The 24,597-nt window shown below is 43.2% G+C and overlaps 1 protein-coding gene across 2 annotated transcripts in view; it reads left to right on the top strand.

Moving 5' to 3' along the window:
- Positions 1 to 24,597, top strand: part of ATRNL1 (attractin like 1) — a 2,088,076-nt gene that overhangs the window by 653,540 nt on the left and 1,409,939 nt on the right. For both annotated transcript variants that reach the window (XM_069239275.1, XM_069239274.1), the window contains exons 13-14: positions 4,961 to 5,079; positions 22,059 to 22,191. In XM_069239275.1, coding sequence (XP_069095376.1) covers positions 4,961 to 5,079; positions 22,059 to 22,191 — 252 coding nt within the window. The remainder of the gene's footprint in view (positions 1 to 4,960; positions 5,080 to 22,058; positions 22,192 to 24,597) is intronic.

Below are 24,597 nucleotides of genomic sequence, written 5' to 3'. Positions count from 1 at the left end.
TCTTCTACTCAGTTATGGCAATACTGAAATAACTGACTAAGGATTGTAAAACCAGGGGCTCAAGTCAAGAACATTTAGCCTCTTTGGAAGTATCCCTGTTGCCAATCAGGATTATCAGGAGTACAGTCGCCTTAACCCATGCTGACTTTGGCACTCAGGCAGATAAACCTCAGTGTAAAGAGCATTCCGAATCACCTGCTTCTGTTGAAAGCCCGTGGATTAAATAAGATTAATTTTCAACTCTTTCCCCGCCAGGAGGGGGTCAGCGGAGAAAACTACATGCACTGAACAAGAAGTGTTCCCAATTTTCGAATTGCATACTAAGCAGGCTAAAAGTGCAGAGGATACGTCCTCTCTCCTCAAAACTCAAAAATAAGAGGAAAAAAGGAGAAGGATGAAAAGTTCCAATCGTAGAAAAACAAAGGACGAAGGAAAGTTCAATTTAGAGAAGAGGCAAACTCTTTACAAAGGTCAGAGGGGTTAATGCGATATTCTGATCCTACCCTTCTGGTACTAGGTACTGCTGCTGGGCCCCAAGGTCACAAAATGAGGAGACAGTAAAGGTGACTGTGGTAGAGGCTGCCACTGTACAACCTCCCAGTATGCTGTCAGTATTGAGTCCATTGGCTACTCATTTTGTGGACTTTGGCCTGAAGAAGGGCCATTCCGAACCATCTAAATTAGAAGAAAAAACACCATTATGGAGTATAGTGGAAATGTGCATGCCACACTTTTTTCTTCGCTTTGATGCAGATATAACTCTGAACAGATCATCTTTGCTTCAATGTTTCTTTGAGTTTGAGTCACTGAAACTGATTCAAAGTAGTGACATCGACTCTCCTTGTTGTATTTTGTGCCAGGTCTTAAATCAAGGGTAACTTTTTATTCCAGGCTTACAGTGAATACGATATTACAAAATGCTGAATGTATGCAATGTAAGGGCATCGATATTGTTCCAGTTTTAGAGGAGAAGGCAAGATTTGCTGGTGGGAGTATCTCCCCTCAGGGTGGTGAGTGGAGTAATGGGCAGTATCCTCTTTGTCTTTCAACAGTGGGTCCCCGGTAGATTATCAGGGACTGAAAGTTTACCTTGGCCTGGTAGGCAGGTGACATCTAGGGAACCGATAAACCACCAGTTCAAAATATAAATGACGGCTCAGATGGGTGGGGCTGGCTACCTGGTATTCTAAATGAGGCGTGCTGGTCTAAGCAGTTGCCCCAACCCCATAATTAGCAATGGCTTAAGGTTGTGTCTTGGAATACATCGGGGGTAAAGAATAGCTGGGAGAAACTGCATGTTTTAATACACTAATAGCAGATGCGATTTGTCTCCAGGAGACCTGGTGCGACATGGAACTCTTGTCTGATGGTTACTACACTTTGGGCTGTAATGCTAGGCCCTCCATGAGGGGGCAGGTAAAAGGGGGTAGTGGCATGCTCGTCAAACACATTTAAAGGTAAGTATGAAAGTTATAAAGATCATAGCAATTTGTTTATGGCCTTATCCTTGTGTGCTTTAGGACGGGATCCGGGTGTGGCTCCCCTTTTTTTGGGAAACGCTTACATACCTTCTGATGTTGCCTATGGCTTCTTTTGCATAGGGGCTTTTCCTTTATCAATAAATCTCTATGCAACGAGCATACCCACCATGTATTACTAGTAGTAGATTAAAATTGTAAAGTTTCCAATCATGCTCTGCAGCAACTACGCAAGGTGTAAAATGAGGATGCTCTGCAAATTCCTCCCACCATTTTTCCACCAAAGATAAGAACAGATAAGAGAGGAAAACTCCTACTTGATTACTTGAGATTTAATGACTGTATTATAGCTAACGGGAGGGTCCCCTCGGACTCTCCAGGGTCGCACACAGTGTCACACATACACAAATCTCCAAGGGGCGAGGCAATTCTGGATTATGTGGTGGTGAATTGCAACTCACTCTTTTTGTTAGGCGACTTAAAGGTCAGAGACACACCCCTTAGTGATCACACTCCGTTGGTTTTCTCCCTGGATGTGATATATATGCTGCCCATTGGTTCATGGAAGTTTAATGAGTGTCTATCCAAATTTCATAAAAAGACAGGGAGGACACAGTGGGACCATCAGGTGATTGCAGGTCTGAAATGTAAAATAGAAACTACTCTTGAAAATCTTAAAGCCTAGATGGGGGATGAATTGGAAAGCTTTGGTAGATTAATGAAGCATCTGTTAGTAGGGGCTACCCGAAAAGCTACAGAGAGTAGGTTTAAGGCGATTCCTTGTCCACGCCTCCTACTAAATAGGGAAATAAATGCCATAGTCAGGAATCAATATATAACATTCCCACGAAAGACACATAAGGCTGTCCCTAATGAAAAGAAGAAGGGGGCACCTGAAGACCCATATAAAAAGAGAAGTGTGGGACAGGCTTTGGATCAACCTAAGTGAAGCTGTAGTAAAAGGCCAGAGAAGGAGTTTCTGGTCATTGGTAGCAGAAGGATGTGGATCAAGAGTGAGATCTTTTCCCTCGGCTACCGACAAGGCAAGTTGAATTAATTTTATTTCTACTCTCTATGTCTCGAATGGGGTGGAGGTGGAAGTGTCTAGGATAAAAAAGGGTTCCACCACCTTACGATTTTCCTTCCCAATAAAGAGAGTAACGTTTGAGGAATGTGCTCCTCTGCTGCAATGGGACCAGACAAAATACCAATTTCGGTAACAAAACAAGATGTCCCCACCGGGATTAAGATATTATTCATGGTTTTTAAAAGTTGTTATGAAAATAAAAATAAAAACCTCCTGGTTGGGAAGTGTTATAGTCCCACTGTACAAGAAGGGAGATCAAAATTCTCCAGGAAATTATCACCAGATTGCTCTTCTAGATGTGGTAGGGAAAGTTTTTGCTAAATGCTTACTGACCCAGATAAGTAAGTGGGCCGAAGAATACAAAATCATACCTTTGGAGCACATTGTATTTAGGAGAAAGCATGGTACTATCGATAACGTAGCAGCCCTTCACGTGGTCAATGAAAAATATGTAAAAGCAAGAGGAGGAGCGATCTACGTGGCTTATATAGAGTTCTCGACAGCACTTGATGAAGTGGGTCGGGCCTTGCTATGAAGAAAGCTTTCTGGATTGGGTATGCCGAGCACCCTATTAGACCTGGTTATCTTGCTGCACTCCTTCACCTGGTGCACAGTATTATTAGGTGGTGATAGGGGTCTGTCTCATTCAGGGTGCGGAAATACCCACTGTGAAGGGGCTAAAACAGGGGTGCCTCTGAGCTCCACTCCTCTTTTCGTTATATGTCTCAGATCTACCTATACATCTATCTCACAGTGAGAGCTTTGCCCCAATAGTTGCTGTAAAATCTGTAGTTTGCCTGTTCTACGTGGATGACATAATAATTCTGGGCCTTACATCGAAAGGATTAAATTGTGATTTACAGGTATTGAAACAGTTTGCAGATGCCCACTTTTTAAATATTAACATCTTGAAAAGTAAAATTATGTGCTTCAATGGGAAAAAGAAACCAAAATGTAGTACTTTTCTATGATCCTTAGGGGAACAAAAGTTACAAACTGTGAGATCGTATACTTTTTTGGGAATGTTATGTGTGGGAATCTTAGTGAAAAGGCCCATACGGAAAAGTCTGGTCTCAAGCCAAAAGGTTTAGGCACTCTATATAGAGCTACCTGGAGGAGACACTTCTTGTATTTTCTAGGGGTTTACCGAGCTAAAATCTCAGTCTCGCTACTTTGTGGTTTGGAACAGACTGATGTAACGAAATGGGGCTTTCTGGACTTGATGGATGGTAGAATCCTCAGAAGTCTCACATCTAGTAATACTGTGACCTCTGTGGCGACCCTAAGGTTGGCGATGGGCCTGAGAAGTGCATTTGTCCAGGGCCTGGCAGGGGTGGTACGCTGGGTTGCCTGTCTTGCAAGGAGCGAAGAAGATACATTAACACTGCCACAATTAAAAGCCAGTTTAAACAGGCTTTATGGTCCTTAAGCTTTTGGCTACGCAAGGAAGCATGCCTTAAAAAAGGGGCTTCCAGAATCTAATAGATTCCATTTTACTAAAAAAAAAAAAAAACTTGTATAGTATGGAATCTACCACATAGGGTTAGGCGTTTTTAGATTCTGCTGAGGGAGTGCCTGCTCCCGCTTAATGCCCTTCTGGCTAAATGGTATGGCTCTTTAGCGGAGTGTAATCCTTGTCGATCTAATCTCAAAGACCTGAATCATGTTCTTTTTGTTTGCCCAGCACTATAACCATACCGTTGCAAATGGCTGAGACCCATATGCCTTCAGCCATAATACTGTCTGCCTCGGAGTTCTCAGTCTTTTTTATGCACCCCCAAATCAAATGTTTTGCTACAGGATTTTTAACTTTTATAATGCTTTTTGAATCTGCATTAATTGTATTGTATCTTAGTATTGCTATATTTTAGGAGTTTCTAGACTTACTAGAAATGTATTAGGTTTTATGTGGAAGTATATGTACTTTGGCTATTTATTTTTTTATGTGGAATTTGTCGAGAGTTCCATGACTTAAATTGATCTATAAGAAACTTTTTTATGGCTGATGCAAACATAAGCAGAACATTTCTCTGCAAAATGTCTATAGTAGACTCTCGCCCAACACCTACATCAAAAAATAAATGAAATTAAAACGGTATTTAAAGCAATCTCTTTTAGAATTATTGAGGGATATTGGGGAAAAGCTTTTTGCAGAACAGAGCTGGCTGTATAAGGGGACCCCTGAAAGGATGGGGCCCGGGGCCAGAGCCCACTTTCTCCATGCCTCAAAACGTCTCTGCCCTCAGCTGGGCTAGGATCAGGTCCTACTTATTTGTTAAACTCAGGGTCAGCCATGACTGAGCGGGCACAAGGCCAAGCTGCTGTGAAGGATACACACGTTTCTCCTCTAACCTGTAACCTGACTGACTGCTGTCTCTTCTGTTCATGTTTTCAGCTGCCCTTGACGACAGATGTTACAGGAACACGGACTGTGCCAGCTGCACTGCCAACACCAACGGGTGCCAGTGGTGCGACGACAAAAAGTGCATCTCCGTGAACAGCAACTGCAGCATGGTGAGTGCCCTGGTGCGGGGACCAGAAGCTAGCTTTATGCTTCCGGGTATGGAATCTTCGACCCATCACGCTTGCAAAGACCTTTTACTGCATACATCTCGTTTGCAAATAATTCCAAAATTCTCCCTCCCGGAGCAATTGCATTTTAATTATCTCCTGCTTTCATATCTGCATAGCCTGGAAATATATCCAGTTTGTGATTCGCAGTAGCCCATGCCAAGCTTCATCCCTCACTCACATCAAAACTAGCTCACTGAAGCAATTCCTCAGTCCTAACACAGAACACGCTGACTACTGACCACACTGTCAAACGATCATTTTTCCATTTCGATTAAGCTTTTCCCGGATATAGAATATTGTGAGATGCCATAACAAAGGTTGTTGCTTCTACCCCACTATTCAACAACATAACATACTGAGCCATGCACCATGCACACTAGCTTCAACATTTCTTTAAACTCTTTAACTTTTTCAACTCCTGTGTTTTTCATTTGTGTTGTCTGCCCTTTACCTTGACTTGAATTTGTTATCCTCATTTCTTATTTGGTACTGGGTTTTTATTTATTTATGTTGTTTTACATAAAGCTAAATTGTCACCATATGGAAACATAGGTGCGCCCCAGTGTACATAAGAATGTCATTGTGTAAATGAGTGGTTTAGGATTTATGGGTTGGCCTTCCCAGATTTGGTGTCTCTACTAACATTGTCACTACAAAAAGGGGAGAAGGCAAAGAGTAAAGACGTGAAGAGCAACTTCAACATTTGTGGCCTGAATCTTCCTTCTCCTAGCTATTGGCACGGTAACCCAGTTAATTAGATTGGCATCTTCTGGAATAAAATATTAGCAGGTCACAATGTGCCCCACTCTGCCCTCACAATATTTCTGGATGCTTCACGACAGTGTCTTCACCATTCATGACATCAGGCAAAGTAAAAATCCACTTCTGTGCTCAGAACCGACCACCCCCCCATCAGTCACTGGTTGTAGGTAAACATCCTCAACGGCAACGCCAGAACCAAGACGTTGGTGTTAACGCAAGCGGAACCAACCTTACGTTAATAACGACTCCATTTTTCTCTGCCTTAAACACGCATGTGCTGAACAACGCACATGCGTGGTTAAGGCAGAGAAAAAAAGGAGTCAGCATCCGGAGAGGATGCGGTCAGATATGTGGGGCTGTGGGGTAGTTTTGTTTTTGTGGTGGGGTTAGAGGGTTGGGGTAATTTAGTGTATAAGGGCGGAGGTGGGGGTAGCTTTGTAATTATGGCGGGTTTTTAGTGGCGGGGATAGGGGTTGGGGTAATTTTGTTTTTAAGGGGTGGGTTTTTAGGGGCGGGGTGGGGGGTTGGGGTAACTTTTTGTTTACGTTGGGTGAGGGGTCGTGTTTTAAGGGGTGGGGGATCAGGGTATTTTTGTATTTACGGCGGGGGGGTCGGGATAGAACGCGGTCAGGTAAGTGGGGCTGGGAGAGGGTTGGGGTTAGTTTTCAGGGGAGGGGAACAGTTTACATACGGAAAAAAGAGATGAACAACAACCACATCTGTTTTATGCAAAGTCATTAGTAGAGCATCTCAAGTGGTGCACAAGCAACAAAAAGGGCTTTGCCATTACCCTAAAGAACCAGGGACGATGGAAGGATGGTGAGGAATACGTAGGAGCAAAGCATCTTGGTTGGCAGCCTAGGGATCGAACAGCACATCTTCAGGTCCAGCCACTGATATGGTGCACAGTTAGGGCTGCTGTCAAGTTCAAACATCGTGCACCAAATTGACTATGACACCCAAGAAGTAATGTGGGCATCTAGGAAATCCCGTCATGGTGGGCGTGTGTCATTTTTGCCTTCTATGTTAAGGATATAGTTATCTCAGTTCCCCACATCCACTTTCAGCTGGCGCCTAGATCGCATCATGTGTAGTGTGTGAGCCTCAGCCCAGGTCCAAAGTAGGAGGTTTTGCAACCATTGCCCACGTGTCTGGCACTGAGGCCGCCTTTCGAGTCATGGCTATTTGTTGCTTAAAGAGTACAAAAGCTAGGGCTATGAACCGGTGTAATTGCTTAGCCCCTTTGGCTCTGGGACCACTACATGGGAGCTTACAGCCCATTCTGACGGCTACCGGTTGTACTACAAGATTGCTGTCTTTTCTCTGACTCTGTTTTTATAGCCAGTTGTGTTCCAGTGTGCTTACTATTTGCTCTTGATAGTCAGGTGGATGTGTCTTGTGCTGTGTGTAATGACTCCAGTAGTCATCTTCCTTGGTACTCCGCTTGCTTGACATTTTCTTTACCCTTTTCTGAAATTGTTGCAGTTCCCCTACTTTCTGGCTTAGAAACAGAACGCCAGCAATCTTCAGTACCCCAATTCTCCGGACACCTGAGAACCAAACCAGTCCCTAGTGTGTTTTACCTGTAGTCCACGCCTCCTTGCAAAGTTGGGGCAGAAAATCTCAGAACGCTTTGTTCGGCTTCTGTCCAAATCACCCTGCATGAGCAGGTCTCAACAGAGCTCAGTACACTACTGAAGGCCTCCAGCTTGCTCGGCTGTTACAACATGCTCACCAGAGCACAGCTAGGCCTGGCGCAGACCGCCAGCTGTAGGCAGCCCACATCCACCGTGCCTCAATGTGCTTCAGCGTCTTCTGGTGTCACCTTGCCTTGCTTCATTAATAATCTATTGATATCATTCTTTATATTGGCCACCATGAGATGGGCGTCTACCTGCAGTGACACTGTCTTCAAAGCAGCGTGAGGAGGCAAGAAGAGATGACGTCTGATATGGCTTCCTTAAAGTTAATTGGTACAGTGACTTTCAAATCATCTAACAAAATAGTCTGTAGTTGTACATACAGTTCTTTTAACGTGAAGTTCGAATGGAAATAGCAAATATATTCCCAAACTAGCAGAATTGTTTTAATTAAGGAGAGTATAGTTAACGATGTGGGGCTGGATCATTTAATCTCATCATTAGATCATATTCATTTTGGGGAAATATCACACAAATGTGAAACATTAAACACAATCCGTCATTGTATTCAGACATGAACAATAGTGAGTTGTTCGCTTCCCTGAAGGAAGGTTCGACTTCATTGGTGAAAACAAATTGCCTCAGCCCAGCGACCTAGTAGCTCAGTTACTTGTTAGTCTCATTGAACTATCCTCACACACCCAATTTTAACTCCACTGTTACTGTCATAGTTTTCATTTGTGTTTGTTCTTTAACCATCCCGCTGGGGATTTATGCAGAATATTTTGGGTCACGTGACCTGGCCAATTGATTGCCCTGCTGCTGTGTGACTTTTAATCCCTGGTTTGAGGCGACGCATTCCCATGTAAATGAGGCATTGGCTCTGTATTTGCATCCAGTTAATGAGCTGTGGAGGAGAACAGTGTACAAATTGTTTGTAAAGGAAATAAACGATGGAGCTGGGGAATGGAGCGCATTTGTTTTTCGAAAGCTTGTCGCGGGAGCTTCATTGCTCATTTGGTATTCTCAGACAGGACCTGTCTGGGGGATTTGCTTTGGTAGGACAGACAGAGTGTCAGACTTAGTGCTGGTTGATACATAAGCAAAACATGGGCCTATTTAGGAGTTGCCAGCAATTTTGAAAGGATATAACACACCCGATAAGTACCTATGCCATCAGGTGGAGTACTTCCTCATTCTGGTAACACCACACGTTTCCCGCTGTTCAGAGCTGCAAACTCCAGAAAGTATGGTATTTTCCAAGCACAAATTCTGTCAAGTACAGTATTACCATACACACTGTAATCCTGGTTTAAAGGCAAACTCCTGTGACATCCAAATCAAGATTACCACAGGAGCTATTCATAAGGCCGCCCCAATCTAAAAACAAAAAATGAAACAATTGGCAATTATTCAGTCTGCCCAAATGCACCTGGTGATAAATCATGGCTAGCCTCTTAACATAGGGTTTAGCAGTTACCTAGTGATTATACATTTTGCAGACATAGTATAGATAAAAGTAAAAGCAACAAGATCAGTGTATGTAATAATATTGCTATTGTAATAAAAAAATATTTTAAAGTGCATACTGACTCAGAAGGGATCATGGTGCAGCGGAAAGAGTAGAGAAAAAACAAGAAGTTGCAACTTGCAGTCAGTGAGTCCTCGAGAGGTGAAGGCCTACAAGAAAGCTCTCCCACTGTTGTGTAAGGCTTCTATAAAGCCATCCAGTTTAGAGAAGTGGTTATTGTCTTTAAAATCTTTGTAATGACATTAATAAACATTTTTACAGTGTCTAGTAGATTATCCATTTCAGCGGATGATTCCCCTCCCCCTTACCCCTTTTTGTACTTACCTGCTTGCCTATCACTAAAGTTCACTTCACTGTGTGCTCACTGGACCACTTACCACCATCACATCTTGACAATTATTTGATTTAATTCTGTTCTTGACCTATATAAAACGGTTTTTCATTTGGCAGAAAGTTTTAGTCTTGTTCATTTCACAAATTGGTTTAATATCTTAGCTATTTTATACATCGTCCAGTCTAGTTGTGTTGCCTTCTGTATGTGGTTTAATGGGAGGCTACTGTGGTACTCATAGTCAACTGTTTCAATGGCAAGAAGCAGCCTTTTACCTCTGCAGAAATGTGAGGGCCATTGGAAAAATCATTAAAAGCAATGTAATGGATGGAATGCTTGAATTAATTTCAGCCACTGGCCATTGTTCAGGGCCACATTGCAATCCATTGTTTGTGTATACTTTACTGTGATGCACTTAGTCAGATGGGTGTACCATGACATGGATGCCATGCACACTGTGCCACTAGAAGCAAGCTATACCCAGCTGATGAGCCCTAATAAGGGCAAAGCCTGTTCCAGGTTGCTTGTGTTCTGGTTCAGGAAGGGCCTGGCAGTTTGGGGTGAGCTGTTCCTGTCGGGGCCAGGTCCAGACTGACTGTTATATGGCTGGGTCCAAACCGAGGTGACAAGGTGTGCAAAACAACGATGGACTGGGATGCGGCCTGAGCAATTACCAGTGGTTGAGATTAATCCAAGCATTCCTTCTATCAGCTTTCTGTGTACTTCATTGGGAAAGTCAGCATCCACTAAACCATCCAGTTTGATGACCACTGAATTGGGTTGCAGGCACTGAACCACAATGAATTCCAATGGAGGAAATATTTTTGTATTGACAGCTTTCTAACTTAGTTGAATTTCATTGTAGGTTTGTGTTCCGAGACACCACCAGCTTTGTGTACTAAATTCAGATTGAGCTGGGTATCATCATCATAGATGAGCATTTTTACTTAGTACATATGAAGTTAGAGCATTTCTCAAACAAGAGTGACAAACTAAAGGGGAGTCTTCAGAAATGTGCAGGTTTTGGAGAGGGCTTAAAAGAGGGCATAATATTTGAAAGGGTCTAAGAAGGAAATAATGATCTTTCCGGTTCAGCACTAAATAATAACTGTTGGAGAAAGTGAATGGTTGATGTAGTCAGTCTTTGGAAAGTCAAAGCGTATGGCAAGATCTTAGACTGTAAGTGCCCTGTCATTAATGTTATGAAGGACTGTTAGCCATACAATATGAAAGTAGCCTCTCACCTTCTCAGTGGAGAAGATGATAAAGTTCTGCTTCATTCTGAAATGGATGAAAAGACTGCTGCTCCTCATAGTAAAGCAAGATCTTCATCTTCTGAGAAGAGTAGATACTAAAGCTATGGTTTCTGGATTCCATGGTAGAATAACTCATGACAAAGTGACTGATGTTATCCTTTGTCTATTTACCCACTATCAGAAGTTATAGATTGTTATATACTGCATAGACTTAATAGTACAGCCCAGTGACAATAAGAAGATAAGTGAGAGCTTACATAAATGTTCAGTAACACTGTAGGAAGTGACAACTCCTCTGACTTGACATTTCGCATCCATCCAGTGAATCCTGGCCATGTAGGAGGTTATGAAGGTGACTGTAGCTCGTGGATGGTGAAGGATGTTGCCTCACTCACTGCAGAGGGCATATCTAGCTTATACCTCTATCGCTTTACTCTTGGGCGCTGACATTTGATGCACTTGCAGAGAAACACCAGACCTCACTGACATGAGACATTTATTTGAAAACACACCTGGAGGCAGCCCTGCCAAGTTACCTGGGTCCATGCATGTTGGTCTGCTCCAGTCCAGGTTTTTTCTTTGAATTCTGGGACTTGTAGTCTTGTTTATTCCAATATAAAACATGAGTACACGTCCCTGAAGTCAAAGTAAAAAACGTGGATGGAGCACGTCACTGACCTGGGAAACCTGGCAGGAATTTGAAGCGCACGACCTATATGATAATCTCATCCTACTATCTGACACTGCTAGATCACATTGGGAGAGGGTGCTGTCTTGTTCGGAGGAGAGAAGAGAATCCACCTAACCTAAACATCGGCCTAGTGGATGTCCAGGGAAACACAACACATCCGTGAAAGAGGAGGTAGCCTTACTGCAATGCTGTTATAGTGCATTCCCTCAGATTAGCACTCCTTTTATATGGAGTAATACTCAGTGGTAACTGAAGGATAGATTTCAATTAAAATGCCAAGCTAATGCACGAACAGCCTCACTCCTGGGGGATTTGTTATTTCTAGCTTGAGATTTTTTCTTACGACGCAGAACGCTGTATAGAAGACATTACTGGAATAGTAAAAAAAAAACAGCCTTCAAAAGTAGCGTTATTAGCCTAGCTGATGGCTTATAACATTTGCAGCTGATTGCATATGGAGATGTTCTTTGTATACCTTCAGCCATTACTCTCTCCGACAGAAGAATTAGTGGTTTACAGAGAAGGGCATACAACCTCCGTGCACTGATGATATACCAAGGCCCGGAAGACAGAGCCAATGGTGGCCCACTGAGGAAAGACTAGGGTTGGTACCCACTTACAGAACCCTTGAAGACCATCAGTTGCACGGAAAGATGACTGAAGAAGTTGACATAAGTATCCTTGGGCTCATATTCCTATGCTGCCCTCTCTACCTTTTATACTCCTCTCCACGCTATACAAAAACAATAAGTAAATAAACGCAAAAGTGAACGCAGGTTTCTGACTGGCCAGTGGTGTTTGGGAATTCCTTTCCATCTTCATTAAAAAGGCCTGACTCTTTATAATGAGGAAGAAACGTCGGCCTCGGAGTCGGCTGTTGTGGCTTTGAGTTTACACAATACCCAATCTCTGTGGAAGGGTGTGCAACAAGAATGTTTCCTTTTGATACTTTTTTGTAACTTTAAGGTTCTGTGGATATACCGTGTGGGTGGTCCGCCCTGCTCTCCGAACCACCACAGGAGGCACATGGCCTTCGTTGGTCAGACGCTGCTGAGTACAACACTACAGCATGGACGGTGCTGGGGGAAGGTTTCCCTCGCCAGAGTTAAGGGGTCCTGGATGGTGACCCCTAGCTACTGTTCCATATTCTTACAAAATCTATCTGTTCGGCTTTGCTACATGAGGCTGAGAAATGCCCTTTCCTTTCAAAATGGCGAGCTCTGGAGAAAAGCCATTTTAATGTGCGCCAGTGAAATGTAGGTGAATTTCAAATGAACGGAAAAATATCTGCTAGTTATATTTAAACAGCTTGTGCTTAATGTCACTTTCGGCAGGCAGACATCTGATGGGTGTCTGGCAGACTTAAGATGCTCTCCAGCCTGGAATCTGTCAAAAAGGTGCCCCCGATGGCGGGGACGTGCAGGAGCCATGCCGTCCGAAGCTAGAGATGTTCTCTGGATCTTTAAGAGGACGATGAAACCACGTGCTTGAGAGACTGAGTTTGTCCCCCACTGTGTTGGCCGATGCCGCCCTTTACTGCCAATCCTCAAATGCATTTCTTCTTCCATTGTGGTCTCCAACATTATAATCCACATTTCTTGTACGCATATTGCTTTCATGACTGCTTCGTACCATTAATTTATTTTAGTTTTTATTCTCTATCACGGCTGTCTGTAATTTTTATTACGCAAGAGTAACCTCCGTAAACTCCTATTTTGAGCTGTGCATGTGCTACGAGTTATTCTTATTACATGTGTGTTTTTTCTTACACGCGAGCAATAAAACTGGAGGTGTCGCGACCACATTCTGTCCACTAACAACTTACACCTTGTGAATTTATCAACGATGTGCAGACGTTAGAGCTGATGTCTCGCAAGATTGTTCTACATTGGTGAATACCACGCCTCCAGTTTTCGTGATTTCACGCTCCCAAGAACGGCAGTTCACCAAAATGCTCGGGGTAGCAGCAGCGACATCGCATGAACTTTGATCTTCAGTTGCGCGCACATGTAATTTTCTATTAGTGTAATAAAAACGGTGAGAGAAAACAGAGTTGGGCCCCAACCGACTGTGTTTCTGGCACTAGATTTGCCACCTCCGAGACCAGGGGTCGCTCAGACAGTGCCAGGGTCGAAAAGGGCAAGCCAGGTGTCACAAATACGTCCCCTAAACGACGTCCATGCACCCTCCCCCTGTATTACGTAGAAATCTATAGTTCTTGCAAGAATTTCATGTTACTTGAGGAAACAGTTATACAATTTTGCACGTTTATCGTCCTGATTCAGTATCTTTCCTTTAACCAAATGCAGTTGCGTCAACAGTGGGTCTTTCCCATGTCACTTTTTTTTAATGATGGCACTTGTTTCACTGCCCGTTTGTCTCTCTTCCGTGAGGATGCTCCGTCCTCCCTATGCTAGCATCCGAAGGTCAGGGCTGAGCTGAAGGGGATATGCGCCTCCATATGTGTCCCGGTGCCCCTACTGAGGGTTATCCAGACACCCCACACTTAAAATGCCTGACCTCGCGGCATCATCAAGGTAGAGAGGTTTATCTGTATATCCTACGAAGATTTCTGAAGGCACCTTGAAAGCCTGAATTTTGGAAGCGTGTTTGTTTTTTCCCGATTGCTGTGACTTTTTATCTCCCCTCCCAAAGGACTGTGTTTCCTTTTAGGTGTTATTCTGCACAGCAGCGTGCCACATAAAAAGAGGCAGCCCTGCAGAGTGATGGCGCACCTGCCAAAGCTTTTGGAGGCTCGTGCGCCAGTGCCCATCTGGCTCGCTGGTGGAGCAATAACTGCGGAAAGGTCCCCAAAGAGCAGTTGCCCTGCTTCGTTAAAGGCGGAATGCGTCCTTTGTGCGACTAACATCTCATTACAGAGCTTAGCTGGCTGGGTACCAGACAGTTAGCTGCATGACTTTGCTCCTGAATACAGCACCATGTGCAGCGACACATCGGTGTTCCCTTCGCAGTACTCCAGTATCAAGCAACACGACCTTGTCCTCAAAGCGCCATTTTACAACGAGGCGATCACAAAGCAAGAGGTTCCATTCATGGGCGACAGTTCACCAACATGCCAGGGGTAGCGGAAGTGACATCACACGCCACGCCATTTGACCTTTACTTTGACTCTCACACACAAACACACCATTACGCATACATATTCACACACTCTGTTTCACATAAACAAACTGTCACCCGCCAAGCACACAACATACATTTAAAAGCATTTTTTACTTACCTTAGTTGCCACATAGGGTCATATTACAGCGAATGGTACTCCATTTTTTATTACAAATAATGAATAATATTATTCACTATATGGGTTGTAACAAAATTGTCAGAAAACCAGGAAAGTGGGTCCCCAACCGACGTCCATTAGGGCGAGCTTCCCCTTGTTCAGGGCACTCATTTTACCACCTCTGAGGTCATGGGTCGCAAAGGCAGTTCCTGGGGTGGTAAGAGACAAACTAGGGGTCGCAGCTGCGACCACTAAATGACGTCCATGGTTCCATTAAGGGAAGATGAGAATATGAGGGACCCTGGCGTTTCCTGGTCTTAGGCTCAAGGAGGCTCCCCTGAACGGTTAAACCTTCGCCATTTTGGCAAGGATGGACACAGTCCATCGTGAATCTGGAATGTCCCATGATTTCAAATGTCTCAATTCTATTAACAGCATTTCTAATCATCTGAACTCCAGCTGCATATTTCTCAGAAGCACAGGATCGCATTGGAGTAGGGTCTGATATTCCTTTGTGCTCTGGTGCATTCTAGATTTATTTTATTTTCCTTCCTTAAATGTATCAACGTGATAAACATCTGATTTCATTAGTTTCTGTACTGGTGGATGTTACTTATGTAGTATGGAAGGCATAGGCTGCATTAAATGCATGTTTTGCATTAAGCCGTAAAAATATACAAAGACACACCTAACAAAGCTCAACTCATGAAGCTGAATACATAATAAATCTCAGAATTCTTTATATAATTTATGATATTTCAGAGTCACTTGGCACCAAGGGGCTACTCTTCCAGCTGCTCTTCGTGCTTGCACAGAGCCTGTACACTTCTCACATGTCCCAAGTGCCACATTGTATTACTTTTTCATGCTGAGTTTGTGGATGCTGGAATGAGGCACTAAGGATGTACTGGAAGTACCACTAACTTAGCCCCATGACGCCTTCTGGTGTGCGTGCACTGTATATATATCTCTTAAGATAATTTAGACAGCTAACGTTCTTTTCTTTACAGTTGTGTATAACAATTAGTATTCTGGAATATTATTTTAAAGAAACTCCTGATTACACAACTGTTCATGGAAGCTGATAACTTGTCTCTGATAATGCCAGAAAATGCTTGGTTACCTGCAAAAGAAACGCCAGGTCACACTGCTAGCCCGGGAAACAAATATAAAGGTCTTGCAGGTAGTTAAGGATCCATCTTAACCATGTGACTCCCAATAGATTTCGGGAGGCTGTGATGTTGCATTTTCATTGGAGGTATTATGCCGGCCTTCTGTAGTTGACGTAGGGAGCCTGTGAAGTCTGCAGCAGTACTAGCCTAGCATTTCGTAAGGGGGCTGGGCTGGGGTTCTTCTGAATAAAATAACTTTTAAAAAAACATAACTTGTCATGTGATCCTTCCCAGGCAAAACTAGGTTAGAAAGGTAGTTTGGGACACCAAACAACACCGTGTCTAATAAACATTCATGAGTGAGCAGTGATATTTTAGGCTGAAATCTTCCATGCATCATGTAATTGAAGACAGATTTGGACCCCTCCCCCCCTTTCTGATGATATCCATAACTTTCAGCTTCTGCACCATCATCAAGCACTTTCAGAAATCTGTCAATACCAGGGCTTAAAATGAATGCTGCATGTCCTCATTAGAAGTGTCATGCAAATCCCTATTTGAGTGGACATAGTAGTTTCTGCTTGAATTGGGATTATGAGATGTCTGGGGAAAAAAACACCTTCTGGATTTCACCAGACTAATTTTGCCTGTGAAAAGCAGGAGACCATTTTTTGGAGGTGACTGAAGCGCATTGGAAAACCTGTTCAAATAAGTGAACAAACACCAATTTCAGAGGCAGTCCTCGCTCCATGGGTCAAGATCCTCAATTGTGCAGCAATGCCCCCATAATTACCATCTCCTACTGTATTTGAAACTCTGTGTCACAACCCCTTTCAGAGGACCACGGAGAAAGCAGTAGTTACTGGACCCCACTGCAGGGGATGAGGCCTTTTACTCCTAATGTCCCAGGTTCTATTCTACTAAGAGTTTTGGGTATTTGGGCCCAATACTACCCCTTTGAGCACTTGACTGTCAGTGGTGGCCCGGGTCAAGCAGTCCAAGGATGTTTGAGGGGGAGGTATTTGTGAGGCATATACAGTCAAAAGTTTCGGAGTAAAAGCAGTCATTTCTATAACGTGATTGACAAAGCAAATGCTTGCTTTTATGAATCAAATCAAACCAAACTGGATTTCTATAGCACATGGCTACCCAACCTGGCCTCCCAGGGCTCATTGAAAGCCAACTTCCGATCCTTGAGTTCAATCATCCCTACTTTTATAGATCGAAAATGTAGGTTTTGAGGGATTTTCTGAACAGCGATATGGACTGTTATTTCCAAATGTGAGTGAGGAGGTTGTTCCATATCCCGGGGGCTAGAAAAGCAAAGGACCTTCCCCCACATCTCATTCTTTTTACCTTGGGTATCACTAAAAGTCCCTGGGAGGTTGACTGTAGGGATCTTCCTGGCACATAACTAGCCAGTAGGATTTGAATGATGACTGGACCTTTTCCTTGAATGGCTCGGTGGGTCATGCACATTGCCTTAAAGCTTATCTGTTTTTCTACTGGTAGCTAATGGAGCGCTTTTAGGGATGGTGGAGCAGATTGGTGCTTCGGAATCTTGTACAGCATTCTTGCAGCCGAATTTTGAATTACTAGTAACTGATTTATCACATACTTTGGGCTTCTCAGGTATAGGAAATTCCCGTAGTCTAAGCATGAACTGATCAGGCTCTGCGCCACAACTCTCCTTGTTGTGGACTGAAGCATGTTGAGACATTTTCTCAAGGATCTCAGGATCCCAAAACAGGAGCCTGCCAGTTTTTTGGCTTGCATTTCCATTGTTAATTTGTCATCTATCCAAAACCTTAAGCTTTTGATCGCTGGGGCTGGATTGGTGGGATCTCCCCATTGATTGGGCCATCCTAGTTGCCATCCACTCAAATTATTGTTTCCAAATACCATGAGCTCCGTTTTATTCTCATTTAGTTTAAGACAACTCCTTGACATCCACTCTATGACATCTTTAAGGCAGGAATTGAGCTGTGAGGAAATGCACCTGATCTCTGGGGTAAGCGCCATGATGAGCTGAGTGTCTTCTGCGTTTGACACTAGGGCTAGGCCATGGTATTGTACAATTTCTTCTAGCGGCCGAACATATAAATTGAATAATGTAGGGCTCAAGGACGAGCCTTGTGGCACTCCAGGCTGTAGTAGATAAGTGGAGGCGAAGTGGGGTCTTCGCTCACCTGAAAATGTCTGACTCCTAGAAATGATTTTAGCCACTTGAGAGCACCCCCTGGAATTCCTGATTCCTCCATTCTCTGCAGGAGGAGAGGGTGAGATACAGTATCAAAGGCAGCACTGAGATCCAGCATTATCATAGCAGCAGCCTCTACTCAATATAAAATTGCCTGAACATCCTCTGTTGCTGCTAGTAATGCAGTCTCAGTACTACTGCCTGCCCTGAAACCCATCTGGGTAAGGTGCAAATTGCCATGGTCTTCTATGAAAGTAGAGAGATATTTATTTACATGCTTTTCTAAGTTCTTACTTCTAAATGGTAGCATGGAGATGGGTCTGTAGTTTTCCACCAATTGTGAGTTAGCATCTGTTTTTTAATAAAGGTTTTATAATTGCTAGTTTCCAAGCTTGCAAAATGCAACAGGTTAATATGGAATGAATAAGGATATCTCTCAGCATGAAAAAGTAGTGTTTTAATATAAGCACTCAAAGCATAGAAGCAGCACACAGTGTAATATCCACGTCTCTTTAGCTTGGCCTGGGGGATATCCCATCTGTCCCTTTCAAGTGAGGCTTGTTATTCCCCATTTAATTAGGGAGGCAACATTTAGATGCGACCTACACTAGTCCCTTAGTAACAAAGTTTAGCCTTAAGAGTAAACTTCAGTAGCGTTACATGTTAAGTTCGTGCAAGTTCCGTAAAGACCTTCTGGCCTCAGAAAATCTTACCTGACCTGATGGCAGCTGGCAAGTGCAGGAGAACAGGGGATGTCTCTTCTCTGGTTCCGAACTCCTGATGCTGAAGGTTTGCCACCTCGCATGGTGTTTCCTGTCTCTGGACGGCCCGCATCTGTGTTGGACATTCTCCTCTGTAGCTCCTCAGAGTGGTAAGCCTTCTTCCCAGCTGCCTGAGCATGACAAACCAGGGCAACAGCTCTGCCTTCTTGGAAGCCTGCTCCTGGCACACATGGGTTCTTCCTTTCAAAGCTTATGGCCCTTACTTCCCAGTGCCCTCCTACTGGTATACAAGGGTTGCCACAAGAGCAGCAGACGTTACTTCACAGTGGCTACCCCCAGACACAGACTCATCTGCCCAATGGGGGTGTCCCTTACTTCATGGTGGCCTTCATCTGGCATAGTGGGGTCACTGACTGGTTCTGCACAACAGTGACAGCCCTTACGTCTTGGTGGCCCCATTCTGGTAAATTGAGGTCGACTACTTTGTTCATGCAGCAGTCTCGACTGACCTGGACATCTCACACTTCACTCACAGGGATCCATTACTGCACGATCCCAGCTGGGCCTCCCTCCAGGCACTCTCTTCTTCCTTACAGGAATCACAGGTTTTGGCAATCTGGCAGAAAAATGGTGCTTCAGGCTCAGAGAAAGTGGGCTTGTGTTCCTGTGTGATGGCCCCTCGCCCAGCAGGGAGACTAGCAGACCTTGGTCTCTAGTCCTCGCTCCAGCAGCTAGATGTCATGGTGATCTTCTTTCCTGTTGACTCATGCTTCCTCCTTTATAGTTTAAATCCATACACAAGTGTAAATTAGTGTCTGATCCTTTGAAATTCGGGTTGTGGGTGTCAGCTCCTTTAAAGTGCCCTCGCCTCTGTACTGCCCTTTGTCAAAAGGACAGTCTGCCACAGAAGGAATGGCCTCAATTATGATTGACCCAAAACACAGTTCAAGGGAGTAACTGGGGACCTCACATGACTTTCAGCCTTCACTGAAAAATGCCTCATAAAGATTTAAAGGCCCAGGCATTTCTCTCTATCAAGGTTCCCTGGTAGTCTCAACCTTATCAGTCCCATTGTTTCCCTAACAACACGCTCAGGCCCCACTCACCAGTAACTCTTTCTGGATTCAAAGAGCAATGAAGGTGCTCAGCTCCCCTTACTTCTGTGCGCGGTCCCCTTCCAGCACTTTGGAATGTCAGCAATACACCTCTCCTGACTGAGGGATGTAGTTTTCACCTCTCCAGCCTCTCCAGGCCCCGTATCTCTAAGATGGAACCCACAGTTGTCCATGTTATGCACCATGCGGGCACACAAACATCCTAGCATACATGCGCAAGTATGTGCAGTTCGGCACTGTGCACCATCCATGTGATGAGGGGTGAGTTAGGTACACAGCCACAGAACTTTGCATGAGTGAGCCAGTAGGCACCACTCCAGAGAGACAGGTAAAAAATACGTTTTTAAACTACTTATCACTATTAAACACAAAATGAGTGTGCTGATACCACTGTGTTTGTGTCACTTAACTTCAGGTAAGGACAGTAACCCCTACCATCACAAAGGTAGCGCTTGATGGACCCCCCTCCCTGTGTTTCAAAACCACTTTGCTATGAGACAGGCCTAGGTCTTGATGCATACACATGATCTTTGTACACCCATTACCAAAATCATTACTAGGTGTCCAAATATCCATGCAGTTGGGGCACTCAGGGCAGGGCATATCCATCACCATTCATTGTGACATTTTCTGTCAGAATGTCTCATTACTGCACTAAATGACTGGGGTTCTCATAATGAGGGCCAAAATGTACAAACATGTTTAGGTGTGAGTAGATGTTAGCAACTGTAGTTATCTCTCTAAAGATTCTGGAAGTTGCCAACGTTAAGCAAGTCTTAATTGACCAATGAATAAACAAACTGTGTAACTTTCAGAGTAGTGCAGTTAAACAGAAGACATTCAGTATTTGTCTCAAGCTGTTTTCTTTCTAAATGCCAAAATTATATATTGCAAAATTATCGTTAAGGTTTTTTAAAACTGAAAATTTGAGAAAGTAAAAAGATAACTCTTAGCACTTGAGTTTTCAGTAGCAAGTTAATTTATACTTTTGATGCTTAATAAGCATATTTAGTGTGATGGGAATTTGTATAAGTTGCCTTTCTCTGCAAACCATTTGTTATCACTTAAATAAATAACTGGTAAAAAGTGTGAATGTGTCCTAATGCCAAGTCCGATCCAACCCCTACATAGTCGTACTTTTGTAATCCATGCTTTTTTTCAATTTTCTGTTCTCCAAAAATATGCCGCTGAGACTCCCTTTTATGTGCTTGATTAGCTTGGTAATCGAGAGATTTTAGGCAAAGATTTTTCAGGATGATCGTTCCCAAGACAGTTTTGTGCATACCTTTGCTTAGGAGTGCATTTCTGAGTACTTTTAATAAAAGCCTCAACTGGAGTAAGTCTTCAGGCAAATAAAACAAGCATATCATATGGCTTTATTACTAAACTACATCTTTCTAATAAAATAGATTTTAGCCAGTAGGGTGAGGTAAGACTATACGACTTTGTGAACCGTGTTACATGGTTGGAAGTGATATCGTGGAAAAGAGGGATGATTATGCTTATTGTGAAACGTAGCAATATAAAAATAATTTACTTTGAAAGAGACATTGAGAGAAGGTGGGCTCTAGAGCATCTCCTGATAGACGATGAAGCTCTATATGTAAGAAATATTTATTGGTTTTCTTCAGTCTCTCCCACCTTAAAAAAATAAGAGCACCTTAATATTTTGGATCTTCTGTTGGGCGTCATACGTCATGTCACCTGACTGCATAGACAGCCCATGAGCAATATCTTTGTTACGATTTGGAAAACATGCTGGGTTGAAAGCTAACTCTTTGTTATTGACATATTTTAAAGGTGGTGTGTCCTTGTGGGATAGGTGCAGCCTATAGTGCTGTTAGTAACAACGATTAAGTTACTCTGCAATGCAGACATACAAATTCAGGGCCACTGCAGGCTTTTGACCTCTGTAGATATGTAAGCCTTTGCTAGGTTTAGGTACAGTTTAGTGCCACCTGCTGGTGATGTCCTAGTAGGCCACATACTATTTCGTCTTACTGCAAATGCCATTACCCGTATTCTGAAGCGCCATGATACACAATAGAAGGTTTGGAAATCCTTTTACAGTTGGAGGGTGTGTCAATGCTTAATAGTCGCATTACAGTTTTTGTTCTTTAGCATGTTTGATAGTCACTGAAATAACCTGTTCTCAAACTTGCTCAGATAGTGCAACTATAGGATAAGGTGATTATGGACACAAGGAGGCGCAGCATTGCTGTTGTACTTGTTTTTTCGTTATTATGATTTTTTTAAAGGAAAGCTATTAATATATATTTTTTTATTTTCCTTACCCCGTCTCCTTAATTCCTCCGCAGTCTGTCAGAAACTACACCAAGTGCCACGTGAGAAACGAGCAGGTTTGCAGTAAACTCACCAGCTGCAAAACATGCTCGCTGAACTTGAACTGCCAGTGGGACCAGCGCCAGCAGGAATGCCAGGCTCTGCCAGGTAAGTTCTAGCAAGTCAGTGTCATTTTTGGGAGCTGGGCCAACTGACCTGGTTAGTTTAGCTTGACTGGGAGGGAAGCACAACATTAAAGCAGTGTGTGTTAAGTACATCCACAGGTTTTACAGAGGTGTGTTATAAAATCCAGTAAAATAGCCGCTACTGCAGAAAACAGTGAGTCAAAAACATAGAGTTCAACGACATCTCAATGCAGTTTTAAAAGACAACACAAAGCATAGAGTTTTCATGAAACTCCAAAACCTGCAAACTATGAGAAAACAATGGCAAAGTAATACCTATCTCTTTCTAGCTGAAATGTTTTGCTATTTCATTTGTCTGCCGAATTACCAATCACCCCTCACCTTAGCAACACAGACTATCCCTATATTTGGTTACTCACAAAGCTAACCTGAAGCAAGCCAGGAAATCTGCGTCAGTCACAGGTTTGCAGGCGTACATCAGGAACACCTTTCTGAATTCATTTTTACTTCTCTGAGAAGCTGTTGTGTATATTACATAGTTATGCAAACTGACGTCCTCTTTTGAGTAGTGGCACAGTTTCTAAGCCTTTCAATGCAGGCATGTTTCCCTAGGAAGAACTGTTTTCACTCGTCTCCCACGAAACTTGGGGGATAAGGTAATAATAACTAAATTAATAATTAGAGTAGGTTTCTCAGGTAAAAATCGAGCTCCGAAGACAGTGAAAGCAATCACGTTGGCATTTGATGTTGGTACTTTGGGATTTGTCTGTTTACCCATTTGACTACGAATCTGTCATTCACACGTTGCTTCTTCTCACCCCAATATACAGCAAAGCAATATAGGTCAGCTCGCTTCAGTCATTGGCTCTCTTGCACTGCCAGTGATAGCATGTTTCCACATCCACACAGCTGTCTACAAAGATGTGCACCTCAGTGCCAGGGTTGGTGGGCCGATACTTTGCCATTTTTTTTTACTGTTCTTTATCTTTTTTTGTAATTTTTTTCAGGCTTCATTGTATGTTTCAACTATGTAATCAGATTGTAGTAACTCAAAGCCTTCATAACTGTTTCTTTGCAGCAGCAGGTATCCTATTGTCCCGTAACATGTGTTAAAGCTAAAAAGTATTTTTGTATTTGATCCCAGTAGGCCTGCCTGCGCGCAAGCACCCATACTGTCCGATGAAAATTGTATGAGGTGGTTAATTTATTTTTTAAATTTGGATTTCAAGCATATGGGCTCCATATTTAGGCAGTGGCGTGTTTCCCCTCTTCTGCTTATGCTTGCAGTCCAATAATAAACTTCTCACCAGTTTGAATGAGTTTGTTGTGTTGGCAGTGCTTGTTTTTATTGTTTGCCATCTGTGTCAGGATTTGGAGGAAACATTTAAATGTGTGAATGTATTAGCGGGTGGATGATTGAGGCTTTTCCCAAATACAGGGTGTTAAATTTACCTTTTAAACTTACAGAGTAAAATAGTACAGCTGCGGTCAACATGCTGTCAGCCACGTTGTGAAGGGAAATTTGTATATCAATACTTTTCACAGAAACAAGACCCTCAAAAACCATCTCCGGTACTTAACTCCTGCCACCAGCAGCTGATAAAGAGGGAAGTGCAGGATGCTACAGTACCCTAGGCTAGGAAAGTTCCCAGGTTGTAGAACCAGGCTGAAACAGTTTGCCCCCAGTTACTGTGCAAGAACAGCTGATTTGTTGTACTCGTGGGCTTGCTGCTGTTGTTCACTTTTCCACCGAAGTGACTGCCAGCATTTAATCAATTTTTAAAGGTCTATACCTTTGGTAGGGAGGAGGTGTATGGCCATACCATGATCTGGCAAGTATCTCACTTCAGAAGCACATGTAGAAAGAAGCTGGTGATGGAGCTCTGGGGTCCACTGTTTCTTCCAGGTCTTTGGTAACAACGCTCTTTGTTATTAAGGGTGTTTGTGTGCAACAAACCTTGTTATTGCCGTTAAATAATGAGTAAAAATTCCTTCTAAGCTGACAGAAGGGGCCCGAGCAGTTTTGTGGAACCTTGGCATGGCTCTGTGAGGAAGCCTGCAGTGCATTCCATGTGCTGTGAGATCTGGTGACACAGGAGAGCTGCTCCATTAGAATCGCTGCAGATTTTGTAATAGGGTATTTACATTTGAATCCCTGGCTCCATCTTTCCTAAACTTTCCTAAACTGTGTGATGCAAGTCAAATTATTTCACCCTCCTATGCCTCAGCTTCTGAATTGTCCAGAGAATCTACAAACGTTTCAGTGTGCATTTGTGCAGTATAACAGAAAACTAAATCCATTCTATCCATATGAAATCATGTTCAGTTATGAGCTTCTCCTCAATGTAATATATTTTTATTTAATATTTACTTTGGATGGTTCTATAAAAATGCTAAACTGTGCATCAATCCCTTCTTCACTGTGCAC

Source organism: Pleurodeles waltl, chromosome 6 (genome assembly GCF_031143425.1).
Source record: "Pleurodeles waltl isolate 20211129_DDA chromosome 6, aPleWal1.hap1.20221129, whole genome shotgun sequence".
Lineage (NCBI taxonomy): Eukaryota > Metazoa > Chordata > Amphibia > Caudata > Salamandridae > Pleurodeles > Pleurodeles waltl.
This window is presented reverse-complemented; position numbering and strand designations above follow the sequence as displayed.